Genomic DNA, 16,734 nt, shown 5'->3' with positions numbered 1-16,734 from the left:
TGTCAACAATTATACAAAGTCTGCTGGTTATCCGTCCTAAGTCAGTAAGCGTTAAGGAGGTGCTATATCTTTTCACACATACTGAATCTGGTAATAATAACAATAGCCAGCACTTACATAGTGCCAAGCACAGTTCTGAGACTTTACATTTATACTGATGCATTGAATCCTCACAACAACCCTATGAGATAGAAATACCATTATTTATTATCACCATGTTATGACAACCCTGAGGCCCAAGGAGGTTAAATAATTTGTTCACAATTAATAGGGGGCAAAGTCAAGATTTAAATCCAGGCAGTCTGTCATCAGAGTACAGGCTCTTAACTATTAAGCCATTCTGTCCCTTTGTACTTAAAAAGTCTTACTCAGGTCACTCTTTAACTGATTTTGCTCTCAAAGTTTGTCTAAAGTACTTTTTTTTAACTGATTTTGCTCTCAAAGTTTGTCTAAAGTACTTTTTTTTAACCTGAAGAGAAATTAATATTTAAGTACTGGGATAAAAAGACAGGCCAACCTTTTAACTTGCTAGCTTAAAATGATTACTTCAAAGGTACAGGAAGTATAATTTAATCTCCATACATATCACCAGGTAAATGATATTAAAACATCTGTGGAATTAAATAGCACTAATTACTAAGTTAAAATTAGAATGTTTTAATAAAGATTCTTTATTGATTGGTATTATCTGTCCTCATGAATCTTCTTTGAAAAGAGCCCCTAAAACCAACTGTTGTATCTTTTTAAAATTTCTATTTTAATGAAATTTTAAACAATTTTGTAATTAGCTAGTTTGGTTTTTAAAAGAATGCATCAATATTTATTTTGAACATTGGCTTGAGTACACACCCAGTTATCTTCACAATAACCTCAAATACTATATAACATGCAGAACCTAGGAGAAAGAGCACAAAGCAAGCTGCCAATTAAACACGGTTGAAGGTTCTCACCTAATTCTTACGCAATTCAAACCCAAACCAAGAACATGTGTGTCCCTTTTCCACCCAGTACCATTACCTTTCAATGTTTATGGTTTCTGGATTACTCTAAATAAAGCTCAAATGTCTCCACATCTGTATTACTAAATTTCTAGTCCTGTCAAAGTATATATAGAAATCAATAGTTTCCTATTTTAAAAAACTAAAAAGATAAGGAAGTGGAGAAGTGAGAAAAAAAAACTTCGCATTAGTATGCCTGTTAACTTAGATGTGCAACGAGATGGTCACCTAATAATTGCACCCTTTGGGTACTTCTGTACTGGTAAGATAATAAAGTGAAATAAAGTCACCTGGTTTACTTCAATTTACTTACACAATTTGCAAATCTGTAGCTCTCTGCCATGGTACATTAAGAAAATTAGCATGTAAGAAAAATCACCTGCTTATGTAAATTGGAGGATGGTTTTTATCCATGCAGACAGAAGAAGAAGAAAAAAGCTGCAATCTGGGTCAAATGACTAATTTTATCTATTTGTTCAAATGTCTCTCTTCACCTTTTCTCTGTAGCTCAAAGCAAGAATTTTAGGTCAAGGAACAGATAAACAAAACGTTTCTGTGTTGTCCACTACCCCCTGTAAGAACTTTGCTGCCTGGCATTATTGAGCTCTATATTACTTAAACTGAAAACAAGACTGAGAACTTTATCTAGATAACAAAACCACAACACTGAGAGAGGAAAGAAAAGAAATCAATGGAGGATATCTGATCTAACTGGGAAGGAAAGCAAACATGGCAAGGATCAGGTACCAATTTTACCTTCTGCTACTTTAGGCAAACAGAGCTTCAGAAAAGGAAAATACTCCAAATAATTCAGGGCAGGCAAGACAACTTCTCCACAAAGAACATTATTCCAGTTTGCTCTATAAACATACACAGTCAAGTTTTTCTGAGTCTGACCAAAGTCAGATGAATGCTTTCTTGGTCACTTAATGACTACCTTCCAGCATTCGTTGCTGGAATTCATCCCTCCCGCTAATAACTGACTCCATCTGCAGGTCTAGGGCTGGACCTGATCGCTCCAAAAGTAACCTTATCCCCACTGACAATGACTGGTTCAGAAGTGAGCAGACAACCCAACAAAGGCCAAAGAGACACTAGAACATGGCTACTAAACACTTGAAATTTGGCTAGTCCAAACTGAAAAGTGTGGTAAGCAGTAAGATACAGACTGGATCTTGCACATTTTGTATGAAAAGAAAGAATGTAAATGATCTAATTAATGACTTTTATAGTAATAATGTGTTGAAATGATAATTTTTGGAATACACTGAATTAAATAAAATACATTACTAAAATTAATTTCACCTGTTTCTTTGTACTTTTAAATGTGGCCACTAGAAAATTTATTTATTTATTTATTTGGGGGGGGGTCTTTTTGCCATTTCCATATGCTCCCGCGGCATATGGAAGTTCCCAGGCTAGAGGTTGAATCGGAGCTGGAGTCACCAGCCTATGCCAGAGCCACAGCAACGCAAGATCCGAGCTGTGTCTGCAACCTTCACCACAGCTCACAGCAACGCTGGATCCTTAACCCACTGAGCAAGGGCAGGGATCGAACCCGCAACCTCATGGTTCCTAGTCGGATTCGTTAACCACTGCGCCACGACGGGAACTCCGAAAATTTAAAATCACATGTGGCTTGCATTATACAGTTGAACCTTGAACAACATGAAGGTTAGGGATACTGACTCCCCTGACCCCCAGTGCAGTCAAAAATTCATGCGTAACCTTTGACTCTCCCTCAACTACTGATAGCCTATGGCTGACTAAAAGGAAGCCTTACTGATAACATTAACAATAGATTAACACATATTTTGTATGTTGTATGTATTATACACTATATCCTTACAACAAAGGAAGCTAGAGAAAAGAAAATGTTAAGAAAATCATAAAAGAAAATATATTTATAGTGCTGTCTACAAAATGAATCATCTGTCAGTACTTATATCAATATTGTCTTATAAGATATGAAACACTAGATATTATAGGTATCACTAACACTACACATAAAAAATGAAAAGATAAAGTGAAAAAGAAATATTCATTTAAGGGTATAACTATTCATGCACTGAAAACAAGCAGCAATATGGTAGCTTTAAGGTAGCCTAGTTTAATGAATGTTGAGTATTAGAAACACATTTTTTTTTAAAGACTCTTACCTGTGATGATAAGCTGATACAGAATTTCCCCAATTATGATAAATCTGGTACAGAATTTTCCCAGTAAATGGGGGGGGGTAGCAATAATGTATGGTAATGTAATTGCTTGAAAGCAAAGTTATAAAACAGTAAGAAAACTAACACTATCAATTTTATATTATTAATAATTTCTTATACCTATGTAAAGGTAGACTAGTAGCTACATATTTTATGCATTCATGACATACCTTTTACTTAATATTGTCCATATCTCTAGTCCACAGGGTTTGTAAGTTTTTTTCAGTCACAAATCTCCAAAAAAATTTCCAATAAATTTACTTTTTAAAATCTGCATCTTAAGTATGCAGTTCAATCCCATGTTGTTCAAGGGTCAAATGGACAGCTACTGGACAGCGTTTCAGGGCTTGCTGAGGACTTCTATGAAAGAGTTTCCTTCCTGCCTTGGAAGAGCTTCAGGAAGTCACCCTCTATCTCTGGGCACTGTACACCCTTAATCTTCTATAGCCGTAAAGGTTTGACACAGCTCTTTTTCTGGGAGGTCCATCTCCAAACCAGTAAATTCTCGACGTAAATTTAGAATTTCAAAGATTCTTAAAAACAAAACATTTTAAATCAACTTTCTGGTTAATGTAAGCATTGGTAGGCAAATTGGCTTACTTGATTACTTACAAAAAAAAAAGACACAATACTTAATATTAGACCTTATTTGAAAATTTAAAAAGCACTGCAAATATTTAAGAAAACAAGCAAATAAGTCTAGAACACTAAAAAAGGTCAAGTACTATCAGCGTGTAATACCAAATTTATATTGAGGGAAAAAGTGTTCATTTGCAAATAGGCTCTTCACAACTGCACCACAACATGTATAATCACTACCAAGAAGTCAGTACTAGGAGAAAATAAGTCTCTTGGACAAACTGCATGTTTAAAATCTGATCCCAAATTTGAAAACTCTATGAAATGCTGCACATTGGAAAAGGGTTACATTTGTCTCATTCTACCTTTAAACAATTTTAGAAACTATTCAACATCTGTAGTAGACACTAGTTGTAGAAAGGTGTAGACACTAGCAGAATCTATTGCCCAAAATGACAGAATGCTTTACAAATGTTAATACAACTTTATAATATAAACATAGGAAGCACAGGATCTTATAAATGAGAAAACCAAGACTCAGAAGAGTCAAATAACTTTATCAAGGTCATTGAGTTGTTAGTAGTAAGGCAGGGACCAGAACCTTATCTCCTAACAAGTCTAGTTTAGTACCTTATTACCCTGTCATTAAAAACAAGAATTCTTCCCAAGGAAATGGCACTTGAATACGATAAACATCAAGTTTTCTGGTTTATTAAACTAGAAGTAATAGCCTAGGATTTGGGAGAATTTTATTAATAATAAAACAAAGTGCTGCTAATACTGAAGACAGTCTTTAGAGCCATTTTTTCCCTTTTTCTCAAAGGGGGGAAAATCATACAATCATTCTCATGTGCCATCAACGATCTACTTGCTAAATTCAATGACCTTTTCTCCACCCTTATTTTCTTTAACTTTATCTGCACCAAAGGTCACTCTCATCTTCCTAACAATCATCTGCCTTATGTAGATTGTCAATCACTATGAACACATTTTCCTATCTGACTGCCCTTTAGTTACACCTCCAATAATTTCTCCCACCTATAACTAAGAATACTCCCTAAGGCCCAGACCTCAGCTACCTCTACTCTTCCATTCATATACCTTTAAAAAAGGGGGGGGGCGGGAAATCAATCTGAACAAGTCCATCTCTTACTTAAAAACTTTTAATGGTTGCATTCCCAGTGTTTCACCCTTTTTCATTACCGCCCATCCCCTCAGGAGTGTTTTTACACACTTCTGTCCTAGCCACCCCACTGTGAAATTTTAATACCATAGACATGCTATATATCTGTTTATGCACTGTCTGTATATATGTGCTGTATTCATAAAAAGAGTAAAACTTTTTTTCCCTCTCTCTCAAGTACCAACAGTGTCTCAACTCTTCAGCAGGACACTCCAACCTCTACAGGACCTAGCTTAAATCTGCACTCCTCCCTTATCTCTAATCACCGCCTGCACTGCACTTTATAGTAAGTAACTCCAGCCCTGTAAGTCTCCCTAATATGGGCCCATCCACCCATAATGCATCTGCCCCTTAGTTGATTCTCTCATTCTTAAAACTCAGCTGAGGTACTACCTCTTCTGGGACGAATCCATATGTTCCACAGAAATCCCTCTGTATTCCCAGGGAGCATCTCCACTGCGCATGTATGGCAGTGAATTGTAACTGTGCATTTATAATTCTCTCTCCCCTACTAGATCATAATCTCCTTTTAATCCTTATCATCCAGCACAGTGCCTGGCAAACAGGCAACACACAGTAAATGAGTATTATAAAAGTGAAAAGAATATGTACATATGTTTTTTATTTGACTGTTTCAAATTTAGTTTCAACTCTCCAGCAAGACTCCCTAAGAGCAGGGAGGTATCACTTGCCATACTTTTTTTTAACCTGCAAGCTTCTTCAAGGCAATATCTTGATTTAAACATCTTTATATCCCTGTACCAAGCACAGTACAGATAACAGCAGAAACCTGAAAGAGGTTTGCTACATTACTCACAGAACTAAGCATCCTCACTAGTGCCTACAACCTGCTGGTCTGTAGCAGGTTGACAATAAAAATACACTGACTAGTGAGTTCCAACAATGTCAAAACCTTCTGCTGTCTGATAGCAGATATGATTCAATTAGCCAAACTAATTCAAAACACAGATGTGAAACTGGGTTTAGGTAAAAAGCACCAATCATGACCAAAAGCATGATCAAAAGTACACGCTCCCTCTCCTTACACCACTACAATTAACTATTAATGCTGAACTCAGTATAGTTTCCTTAGAAGTCATCTTTTCTCATGTCTCTTAGCCAGGGACCTTAGAGCTACCAACTAGGTCCATGATGAGGTGTCACGTGCTTATTGACAGTCCTACAACCGTTGCCTCAGGCGCTCTCGCTCTCACTCTCGGTGTTACTCCCAAGCAACGAAAGGATCAAACGGACAAGCTATTTTAGGTAGGAAATCATTGTAGATCTGCACTGGATGACCCGATCAACAAATAACTCACCAGAGTATTCTGGAAGCACAGGGAATCATAAATAAAACCCAAATATAATCTTATAATGAAAAGAGCTTCTACCCAGTGGTTGGTTGGGTGACAAATGGAAGTTTCTTTGGCCTTGACAATTTCCATCAAAGAAATCCAATCAGCATATTAAGGAAATATACAGTATATACATTTGATTCTTGAACTCTTAAGACACCAATAAATCTAATACAAACCACCAAGAACAGACAATTCTACACATAGAAATGAGTGAAACACTAATGCTCCAAGCTATGAAGATTAGATATTCCAGTACTCCATTAAAGATGGCCTTTTATATCAAGAAACAACAATGCTATGGTTGCCTATGCTTTGAGGGTTAAATCCCAGAACTTTGACTGAAATAATAATCAGTTAATGTATTTTATAAATATTCTTCTAGTCTAGCATATGAAAGGGAACTGTATCTGCTCCTATTTCTTTTTCGGGCCATGCACCAGATACTGATAGCTGAAAAAGGTGCATATAATTCTGAGGGATATTTTTGTTTTAGCCTGTGTGAATAGGCAATTATTTCTGAAATGTATTTTTTTAGTAAAAAAAAAAAAAAACAACTTTTTTTCTAAGCTGATATTCGATAGCATAGTATGAAATTTCTCCTTAAGAATAAAACAAGTTTCTTTTGTTAAACTTTTAGTTTTTGAATAAAATTGCATTATCTTGTCCAAGAGCCTAAGTACAAAATGACTTCCAATGTTACAGGCTATGGAGTTTCTATCGCCAAGAAACCAGTTCCATATCATTGGACTGTATTACTTTTATTCTTTCTTTGTCTCCTTTACTTTATGACCATGAACCTGCAGTTTCTAAAAGTAAGTTCGTTTGTAGTTAAAACTAACAATATAGATTTCCACATTTCTAGTTTCACACGGATGCTTTGTTATGTCTAGAAGAGCAACCGTTTCCTTTTTATGGTGCGGGCTCTGCTTCTTCAAAGCTCTTTTCACAAAGCAGACCCCCCAAAGAATCCAGCTGTGGCTGTTAATCTTGGCTGATAAAGAAACTCCTCAGTACTAGATTCTTAACCTGTAAAACACAGTCAATAACAAAATACTCTTTGGTATACTACTCTTTCTGATGCAACTAACTCCAGCATTCCCCCAAGATTATCCCAAAAGCATTCCTCATTTTTCCAAATTATAGTTTGCTATTTGAGGATTAAGAGGGTCAGAAAAAATATCAGAGAAAAAAAACAAAATGATGCCTCTAATGTTCACAAGATGAGCCAGCTAGACAATCTCTGCCATGCAAAAGGATTTACACTGAATAACTTTTCATTAAATCACACCTATTTCCCTCACCTCACTGGGATCTTCTTTAGCAACTCACACCTTTTCATCCAAACACAAGTAAAATTAATTTCTACTAAATCTTAACTTTGACAGTGAGGATGTCCTTCATTTGTGACATGCTGATAAGAAAAAAATAATCTCCTTCCAGGTATGTAAATCCATAATGTCTTCTAAAACAGTGCAGATGATCTTGCTAGAACACCTACCAAGCCCACACAAACATGTATATTATGTTATTATTGTTTAGGGGTTTTTTTAATCTTTTTTTTTTTTCCTTAGGACTGCACCTGTGGCACATGGAAGTTCCCAGGCTAGAGGCTGAATTGGACCTGCAGCTACCAGCCTAAGCCACAGCCACAGCCAAGCCAGATCCACGATGTGTCTGCGACAAACCCGCCTGCTCACGCCAACACTGGATTCTTTAACGCACTGAGCGGGGCCGCAGATGAAACCTGCATCCTCATGGACACTGTGAGGTTCTTAACCAAATGAGCCACAAAAGCAACGGCAAACAAGGTATTTTTTTTAAGTGGATCTTTAGTCAAACACCTACAAATTGCAAAAAAGGAAGACTTTCCCAGAGTTCCCCATGGATATTAGTCAGGTCCGTTACTGCCGAGCCATAATGGGAACTCCCTATTATGTATTTTTTATGCATTTGTTATTAATTAAGTGAGAGAACAGGACAGACAATTTTACCCTAACTCTAAATTTAACCCTCCTTACCTCCCTGGCACAACTAAGGGAATACTCTATGGTATTTAAAGTCATGCCTCCAAAAAAAGTTTGCCTGTTGGTTTCACCGATAAATCTGACCATATGTGAAGTCACTTCTATGCATATTTACAGAAGTATGATTTTCCTGCCAACAATAACTACAATAAAAAAAAAAAAACAGCTAACATTTATTGAGTGCTTCCTGTGTGCTAGACAGTATACTCTTTGGTTTACAAGAATTACCTCATTTAATCCTCACACCAATCCTATGAGATAGGTGCTATTATTATCCTTGTTTTACAGATGAGGAACAGAGAAGTTAAATGATATATTGATATCACATAGCTATAACTATCCTTACAGTGATGCTTAAGTTCTGAAGTAATTTAGTAAAAGTAACTTGCTAAAGTATTAGAATAATAAAATTCAAAGTCCTCAAATTTTACTTGGGATAAAAGGCAACAGAATGAATGAATCCTTTTCAGTTAATCAGATAAGTAAAAAAAACAAAAACACTAATTTTATAAAGTAGAAGCTTTTTCCAGACACACTTTTGTCAAGGTGGCAAATGTACCATTACTTCAATCTGCTATTTTAGGTTGCCAGTGTCAAAACTGCCTGGGTTTAGCAGTCCTCAAACCTCCCTCATGTGGTCAACTTCCTTCAACTCAAAAGTATACACTTCATGAGCCCCTTGAGGCCTTAGTTATAATCTGGCCCAAAGTTGTCACACTTTTAAGAACAGCATAACTTTCCTCCTCTGTAAACTACAGACAAACAGGTATTCACACTAGCCTCGCAAAACAAACTACTGAGGTTTCTGTTTGAGTTCTTTTGTGTTTTGCTTTTGCATTATGAAAATGTCCATATGGGCATTTGGAAGCCTTAACATCTGATAAAGAAGGTCAAATTATATATGATGCCTTGATAACTCATGAACAATATTCTATTATAGGCAATGACTGTATCTCAGGCTACCCCATGATCATATTACCAGGTAAACCGGGACCCTACTTTGAGACAAAACACAGCAGACACTTGCTAATGAAACCTTAATTGAACTGTCAAAGCACCACCTCTACCAGCAAGCTAACAGATATTTCACTACTTTTACACAACTGTCCAATACTGATAAGTTATTCCGATAGTTAAATTCAACAGAAAGATAAATCAAGCCTGGTAGACTAAATTGTTCAGTGATAAATGTGAACGGTAAAATGCCGCACCACTTCAACAAATACCTCTCTCCTTGTCTACATGGAGGAAAAACAATATCTCCCAAAATTATATGCAACATTTTTAGCCATCAGTTACTACCACTGGGTATATGTCCAGAAAAAAGAAATGAGAGCAGATATAGTTGAACAGAAATAGTTTCCTTTCATACGCCAGAAGAAAAATATTTGCAAAATTCATTAAACATACTTGAGTCTAAGTTAATCTTATAATGCCCAACTAGTTACATGGTGCTTTGAATTAAATGATGTATCATTGGGAGAATATTTTTATGTTCCATTTTAATCACTTTGGAAAATAGTTGTCTCAGACGCAGTAGATGCCTTCTAAATTAAAAAGAAAAATTCTCAGTTAAAAAGTAAAAAACCTCACTAAAATCTTTAGCTTGGGTTTCAGAATACTAGTGCAATTCACTCGGGTTTGTTGTTCAAATCTCTAGTTTTAACAATCTTACTCAGGTCATATAGCAGTTAAGTTCCAAATATAATAAGTAATTCAGACAGCAAGTCATCAATATGTAAATACAAAAATAGAAAAGTATTTGCATACTAAAACACACCTGGAACTCTTCCCTTTTTTTCAAATTCTATTTCACCTGTAAGAGCTCATGAAAACATTCAGTGAGGCTAAGTAGAAAAACTTGGTTAAAGAACAAAGGCGGCCCTGACCAGGAGATCAAGTAATCAGCCAGCAAAGATGCCACATCACTGTGCTAGGTGCTGGGGAGAAAAAGAAGTACTCTAGCAGACCCAGTCATTACCCTCAAGGGGCTTACAAATGTAATCAGTGAGACAAGACAAATACAAAACAAGTGTGGAAGATGGCCCACAGATGGAGGTACTTTAAGTACATGGAAAGAATTCCATAGGTGGTGGAAGGTATCAATCAATAAAGAATCTAGAATGGATTCAAAACACACACAGATTTTCACAAACTGGTAATTCAGCATACCCACTACCAGAATGTTTGCTGTGGGGTGTTTCGGCACTCCCCTTTAAAAAAAGAAAGAAAGAAATCCTTTAGCGCCAACTTGAACTTAAAACTTAAAAAGTCACATCACCATTTCATAGAAATGTAGGTGAATGACACCTTTAGAACACAACAGAGTTAAGAATGCTGCAACCCATTTCCCTATCTCTGGTTCTGTAGACTATATGCAAACCACTAAAATGAAAGAGAGCATCCAGGTCCTAAGAAAATCCAAACAAAATCTCAGTAAATCAATGACAAAATTTAAGCAAGGAACACTCTTTTTCCTGCCCCCCCCCCAACCACCACCCAGCTTTGAAATTCTCAAGGGTTAGGCAAGGCAACAGCAGTTCACAGTACAGTCCCTGAGGCTAGGATATGGAAGGGAAGAGAGGAAGGCAAGAACAGGCAGGTCCCTGAACAGAGACTTGAAGAGGCACCATTGCCGCTACACTCTTTCCCACCAGGAATCCCACACACCTTGGGGATGGGGGCACAGCAGCAGAAACCTCCCTGGAGAGCTTGCTGGGAAAACACCGGACTCTACCAGTTGAAAAAAAAGATGGATCAGATCACTTAGGAGCCTACTTTATAAAAATCTGAAATATAAAGATGGCCAGATACAATACAAAAATGAAACTCATATCAATTACAGCCTGAAAATCAATGATGAAAGGAGACATTTACCAGGCTAATTCCAAAGAGTTCATTTTCCTGTGCTGATGGAGGCTTCTTCTAGACATTAACAAGAATCTTTTTTTTTTTTTTTTTTTGAGGTATAGTTGAAGGATCTATTTTTGAAGCACTGAAAACATTATCTATCCACACCAGAATACTTTCATCCTTGGGCGGGGGGGGAATCCCTTTCACTCTAGTTATGAAAGGAACAGGAATTGTAGACAATGATAAATACCTTTTATTATCAACTATTAACCTTTCTAAGAAGGACGAATAGATGAAATGTTGCATTTAAGAAGCCCTAGGACTTTTTAAAATATCCTAGAACTAGCAAAAGTAGAGCAGTTTCATGTTTAAAAAGTGTACTTCCTACTACAGCAACCACCCAAGGGATAACAGTAACTTACAAGCCACTAAATGACACTAAAACATTACACTGAATGTGGGCCACTGCATAGTTACAGTCTACTGACCTCGATCGTGGTACGCATGTGTGATGCTATATTTAATGCATTCTTATCAAAAGGCTAAAGCTACATACTTCCCAACTGTAGCTTTATGGTTTAAAATAAACCACTCATGTAACCTGATCTTCCTTCTGACCATCAAGATCACAAATTAAGGAATGAAAAGATAGAAAGAATAGCAAAATGGTTATGCAAAGTATATCCCAATGACAAGGCTATCATAAGGAACTGAGTTTGGGTCGGTTGTGGTATTTGTTGCAATCGATTCAAACTGAGTCAAACATGAGAGATGGCCAAGCAAGATTTGTGTAGGCATAAGCATTCCATGCATTCATCTATTTATTGATCCTCCATTCCGTGGCTTGCTTAGGTTCTACACAATAAGTTTGGTAGACAACAAACTTATGTGTGTTACTCAACAGAGGGTGCTCCACCAAAGTTGGCCACGACTCAAAGGCCTAAGCCTACACAGCCAATGCATTAGGCCTCTTTACCAGGTGTGGAAGGGTGGCTTCCTACAGCTGAGCTGCGGAACAACCCAAGAAGCTTGTTCTACTTGGGTCAACACCGAGAAGAAAACCAGGAGAAAGGCCTTGCCCAACGACAGCTGGGAGAAGAAACCCGAAGTTGCGGTTTTCTTGGGATACTCACCAGACGACACCAAAGGCTCCATATCCAATAGGTCTATCCGGCTCAATATCCAGCTGCTGTTGTGGATGATGCGAGTGCTGATGATGGTGCGCCTTAACTGTGGCAGCTGCGGCAGCCTGTACCTGAGCTGGGGCTGCTGCAGCTGGTCCAGGAGCCTGACCCGGTGCCGGTGATGGGAAATATGGCTGTTGTTGCCCAGGGTTTAACATGGCTGCAGCTGCGGCCGCTGCTGCGGCTGCCGCAGCTGCCGACGAGGTATGCTGCTGTACGGGGTGGACAGCAGCAGCCGACCCGGGATGAAGATGGTGCTGAGGGTGGTGGTGGTGGTGAAGGTGAGGAGGAGGGAGGTGTGGAAGGTGGTGGTGATGGTGGTGGTGGTGCCCTGCTGCTGCCGCAGATGTACCGCCATTGTAAGCCGCCATCATTTTTGCGTTGGCTCTTGCGCCACAAAGAGACATTCAAAAAAAAAATGCCCTTTGATTGGAAAGCAAACTGGGTCAAGCTGTCATTTGGCCATTTAAAAATGAAGAAAAGAACCCACTCACTCCACCTCCAAAAACATGGAGCGGAACTGGCTTTATGTCTTCATCAGTCAATCCAGACAAGTGAGCGGATCGTGGTGTTCAATTTGGGGGTGAGAGTGTGTGGAAGAGTGTGGGTTGCCCCCAAAAAAAATAAAAAAGAAAAAAGAAAAAGAAAAGAAAAAGGGAAAAGGGACCCCTTCCCCCCAGGTTTCCTGCCACAAGTGGGTACTAAAACTCCATCCTTAACTCGGGGGAGGTTCCAACTTTGACTGTGGGAATAAAGGCCAAACCTCCCGACCCCCCGAACTCCACACACGAAAAGGATCAGGTAACACACCACCCTTGGAATCCTGTAAGAGGCTTGACTCATCTACCCCTTCCATTCCCACATCCTTTTCTAAACACCTACCACCTCCTCAAAAATGCAACTGAAAAAAATTCCAACCACCCCAAAGTGAAAGGATGGGGGGAAATGTTCAGGGAAACCAGCTTTCCCCCTCGAACTCTCAGGCCTTCCTACATCTCCCCCTACTCCTCGTCAGGCTGACCTGACTGGAGGGGAGGGGGGGGGCTACTAAACTTTCCCGAACAGAAAAGAGCCAGGGAAGGAGGCAGGAGGGACCGAGTGAGCAGAGGAGGCGACAGGGCAGGACTGAGAGGAGAAAGAGAACCGGGGCAAAGTGAAGGTAAGGAGGTGCGGGGAGGAATGAAAGAGAGGTGGGCAGCACTCGGACGCCCAGACAGAGGGAACCGCCCCGGGAGGAGGTTGGGGTCCTGGGGCCAAAGAATGGGAGCCCCGGGAGGCGGGCGGGGTGCAGTCGGAAGCGGGCTGACTCCTGCCCCCGCCGCCGGCTGCTTCTGCTGAGGAGGGTTGGGGGGGAGAGCGGGTGGGTCCCCCCGCGCGACGGCCCCCGTAGGGCTCAAGGCTGCTCCGTCTCCCCCCCTCCCCCCCACCCGGCTTCGGTCCCGCGGCCGCTTTCTCCTTAGCCGCCACCGCCGCTTTCTCCTCTGCCGCCGCCTCCTCAGCCGCTGGTGCCGCCGCGGCCGGACTCACCTCCCCTAGCAAAGCCGGATAGAGCGGAGCCAGCGGCGGACACGCGCAACCAGCCGCCGAGGCCCCGCCCCCGCCTCACACTGACCGGCTGCCCTAGCCAATCCACGCCCACCTGTCCGCATCCGCCTCCAATCCTGGGCCGGGAGATTCAGACAGGCGCACTGCTCGGCCAGTGGCGACAAGGTGTGGGTCTCCTGGGGAAATCCCGCCCCGACCTGGGATGGGCAGATCGAAAGACCAATCAAAAGGAAGAGTTTAGCCTGACCGACAAGGCCAAAAGCGAATTAAACACCAAAGATCTCCGTGACATTTTCTTTCGCCTCTCTCCTCTTTTCTTTTTCTTCTTTTATTTTTTTGGCAGGAGCAGGAAGCTGCGTGCTAATCCCGCCTGCCAAAGCTGATGGAATGAAAGAACCAATCGTGAACCGGGGACCAAGAACAGAGCAACCAATCCTTGGCTTGGAGAGGAAGTGGGTTGAGACTGGGGCCAGATAGACACTTGATATGACAAATGAAAAAAAAAATTGCTCTCGGTCCCACCCTTCAGGTCTCCTATAGGTCAGGATTGTGGAGAATTCGCTGTCATATCAGCGACGACCTCCTCAGGGGGCGTGGCAAGATGAAAATGGGTGTGGTCTAAAGAAAGGGGCGGGACCTAGTCGAAGAAGGCGGAGTCCAAATCGTCTCTGGTCCATTGATAGCAGCCCTCTACTATCCCTTTTAAAGAAATCAGGTGTGGAGAAATAGGGGGAGCAAAAGGGGATGTCGAGCTTGTTAGGAAACTCAACCAAAGTTACTCAACAAGACAGGCACAAAAGAAATTCAGTAGACTGACAGTTCATATCCAGTAGCTGGTTCTCCATGTCTCATCCTCATAGCGGCAAAAAGACATGTTATTTCTAGTTTTCAGGAATATACGCTCATTGAACTATAGGCTATTGATACAAATTAAAACAAAAATGATTACCCACAAAGACTAATTTCTCCCATATTTTCTAAGTCAATGAGTTCTAGCTATTGAAATCTTAACTAAAATAACATCTTTCACTTTCACAAAATTTACTTACCTGAATTTACCTTTCTTTAAAAATATGAAATAATACGCATACAGAATCTTACCCTTACTAAAACTGTGCACTCAGAACCCCGGAGATTGTCTTTGATTTTTTTTTTTTTTTTTTTTTTTTTTTGTCTTTTGCCATTTCTTGGGCCGCTCTTGTGGCATATGGAGGTTCCCAGGCTAGGGGTCTAATCGGAGCCGTAGCTACCGGCCTACACCAGAGCCACAGCAACGCGGGATGGGAGCTGTGTCTGCAACCTTACACCACAGCTCAAGGCAACACCAGATCCTTAATCCACTGAGCAAGGCCAGGGATTGAACCCACAGCCTCATGGTTCCTAGTCGGGTTCGTTAACCACTGAACCATGACGGGAACTCCCTCTTTTCTTTTTTCTAAATGTCTGCACCTGCAGTATGTGGAAGTTCCCAGGCTAGGGATCGAATGGGAGCTAAAGCCGCTGGCCTATGCCACAGCCACAGCAACATGGGATCTGAGCAGCATGTGCAACCTACACCACAGCTCACAGCAACGCCAGATCCTTAACCCACTGACAGAGGCCAGGAATCAAACTGGCATCCTCAAGGATACTAGTCAGATTCGATTCCGCTGTGCCACAACAGGAACTCCTCCTTCCCTTCTAATCAATCAAATCTTAAGGGCTTTTGAACACTTATAAACCCACACACACCCTTCTCTCCAGTCACCATGGTATTACCCAAATGTATGCCATTAGCATCTTTAATTAAGGCATCTCCCTGCCTACAGGCTAGCTCTCCTCTAATCCATCTACTGAAAGCACTACAATCTTTTAAAAATACAGGTCTGACGATACTCTTACCCTTGAAAAAAAGTCATTAAGTCTAAATAGCCCAGCTGGATCTGGTTCCCCCGCCTTCCTAATCTCTCACCTCTACCTCCTATACTTCAAGCATTCTGTGTTTCTTTCAGTTCCTCAAATGGTTTGTTGCTTCCAAAACTTCACGGGTGTATTCGGCTCCAAATACTCGCTGCTCCACTCCTCTAACTTATGGTTCAGGTCTTCACCTACCTTTCTTTCTTTCTTTCTTTTCTTTCCTGGAAAGCTTTCCTTAACCCTGTTGTAGAGCATGTGCCTCTGCTATTTATCTCCATGGCACTGCCTCCCGCATAGCACTGAGAACTCTGTATTTTAATTGTTTGCTAAGTTTAACACGTCTGAAACTCGTCTGTCTCACTCAGTGTTGTATACCCAGTTCCTTGGACAGTGTCTAAAAGGTGAAGGCAATAAAGAGTTGCATCCGTTTCTGAGAGCTGGGGAAGTGGGTACCAACCCAAGCTCTGCGGTTCACGAGCTGTATGACTTAGGTGATTTAACTAAGTCATCCGTTGTCTGCGGAGACTATGAGACTTTTCTGAGTCTCAGTTGCCTCAACTGAAAATGAAGGTAATAATATATGCCTCATCGAGTGGATAAGGTGTGCACACTCCAAGTGGTACGTAAAGTGAGCCCTGGGGCTTCGGAAAAAAAGTCGTACAACTTCTATTTCTGCTTGTTTTTAATTTCGTCTTTTTTAAGATGTCCATTTTTGTGTTTTATAATGTGCATGATACACAGAGTAGTACACACATGTTATTTACCAAAAAAATTAAAATATGTAAATTGGGGATTTATGCTCCAAAATTTTATCCAAAAAAATTGGGAAATCATCGGTTTAGTGATTAATGTCTGTGATCCAGATCAGCTCTGTTCGATAGAAATATAATGAGAGTAA

The 16,734-nt window shown here is 40.3% G+C and overlaps 1 protein-coding gene across 2 annotated transcripts in view; it reads right to left on the bottom strand.

Annotated features, from left to right (window-relative positions):
• Positions 1-13,977, bottom strand: part of NLK (nemo like kinase) — a 150,538-nt gene extending 136,561 nt beyond the window's left edge. Inside the window, exon 1 of one of the 2 annotated variants that reach the window (XR_002337277.1) lies at positions 12,345-13,975. Coding sequence is in view for 1 of the 2 variants with exons in the window: in XM_021067474.1 (XP_020923133.1) it covers positions 12,345-12,802 (458 nt within the window). In the remaining variant the exon portion in view is untranslated. Of the gene's footprint in view, positions 1-12,344 lie in introns of both variants that reach the window. The other variant, XM_021067474.1, reaches the window with a different exon arrangement.

Source organism: Sus scrofa, chromosome 12 (genome assembly GCF_000003025.6).
Source record: "Sus scrofa isolate TJ Tabasco breed Duroc chromosome 12, Sscrofa11.1, whole genome shotgun sequence".
Classification (NCBI taxonomy): Eukaryota; Metazoa; Chordata; class Mammalia; order Artiodactyla; family Suidae; genus Sus; species Sus scrofa.
Note: the sequence above shows the minus strand (reverse complement) of the source record. Positions and strands in the feature narration are given on the sequence as shown.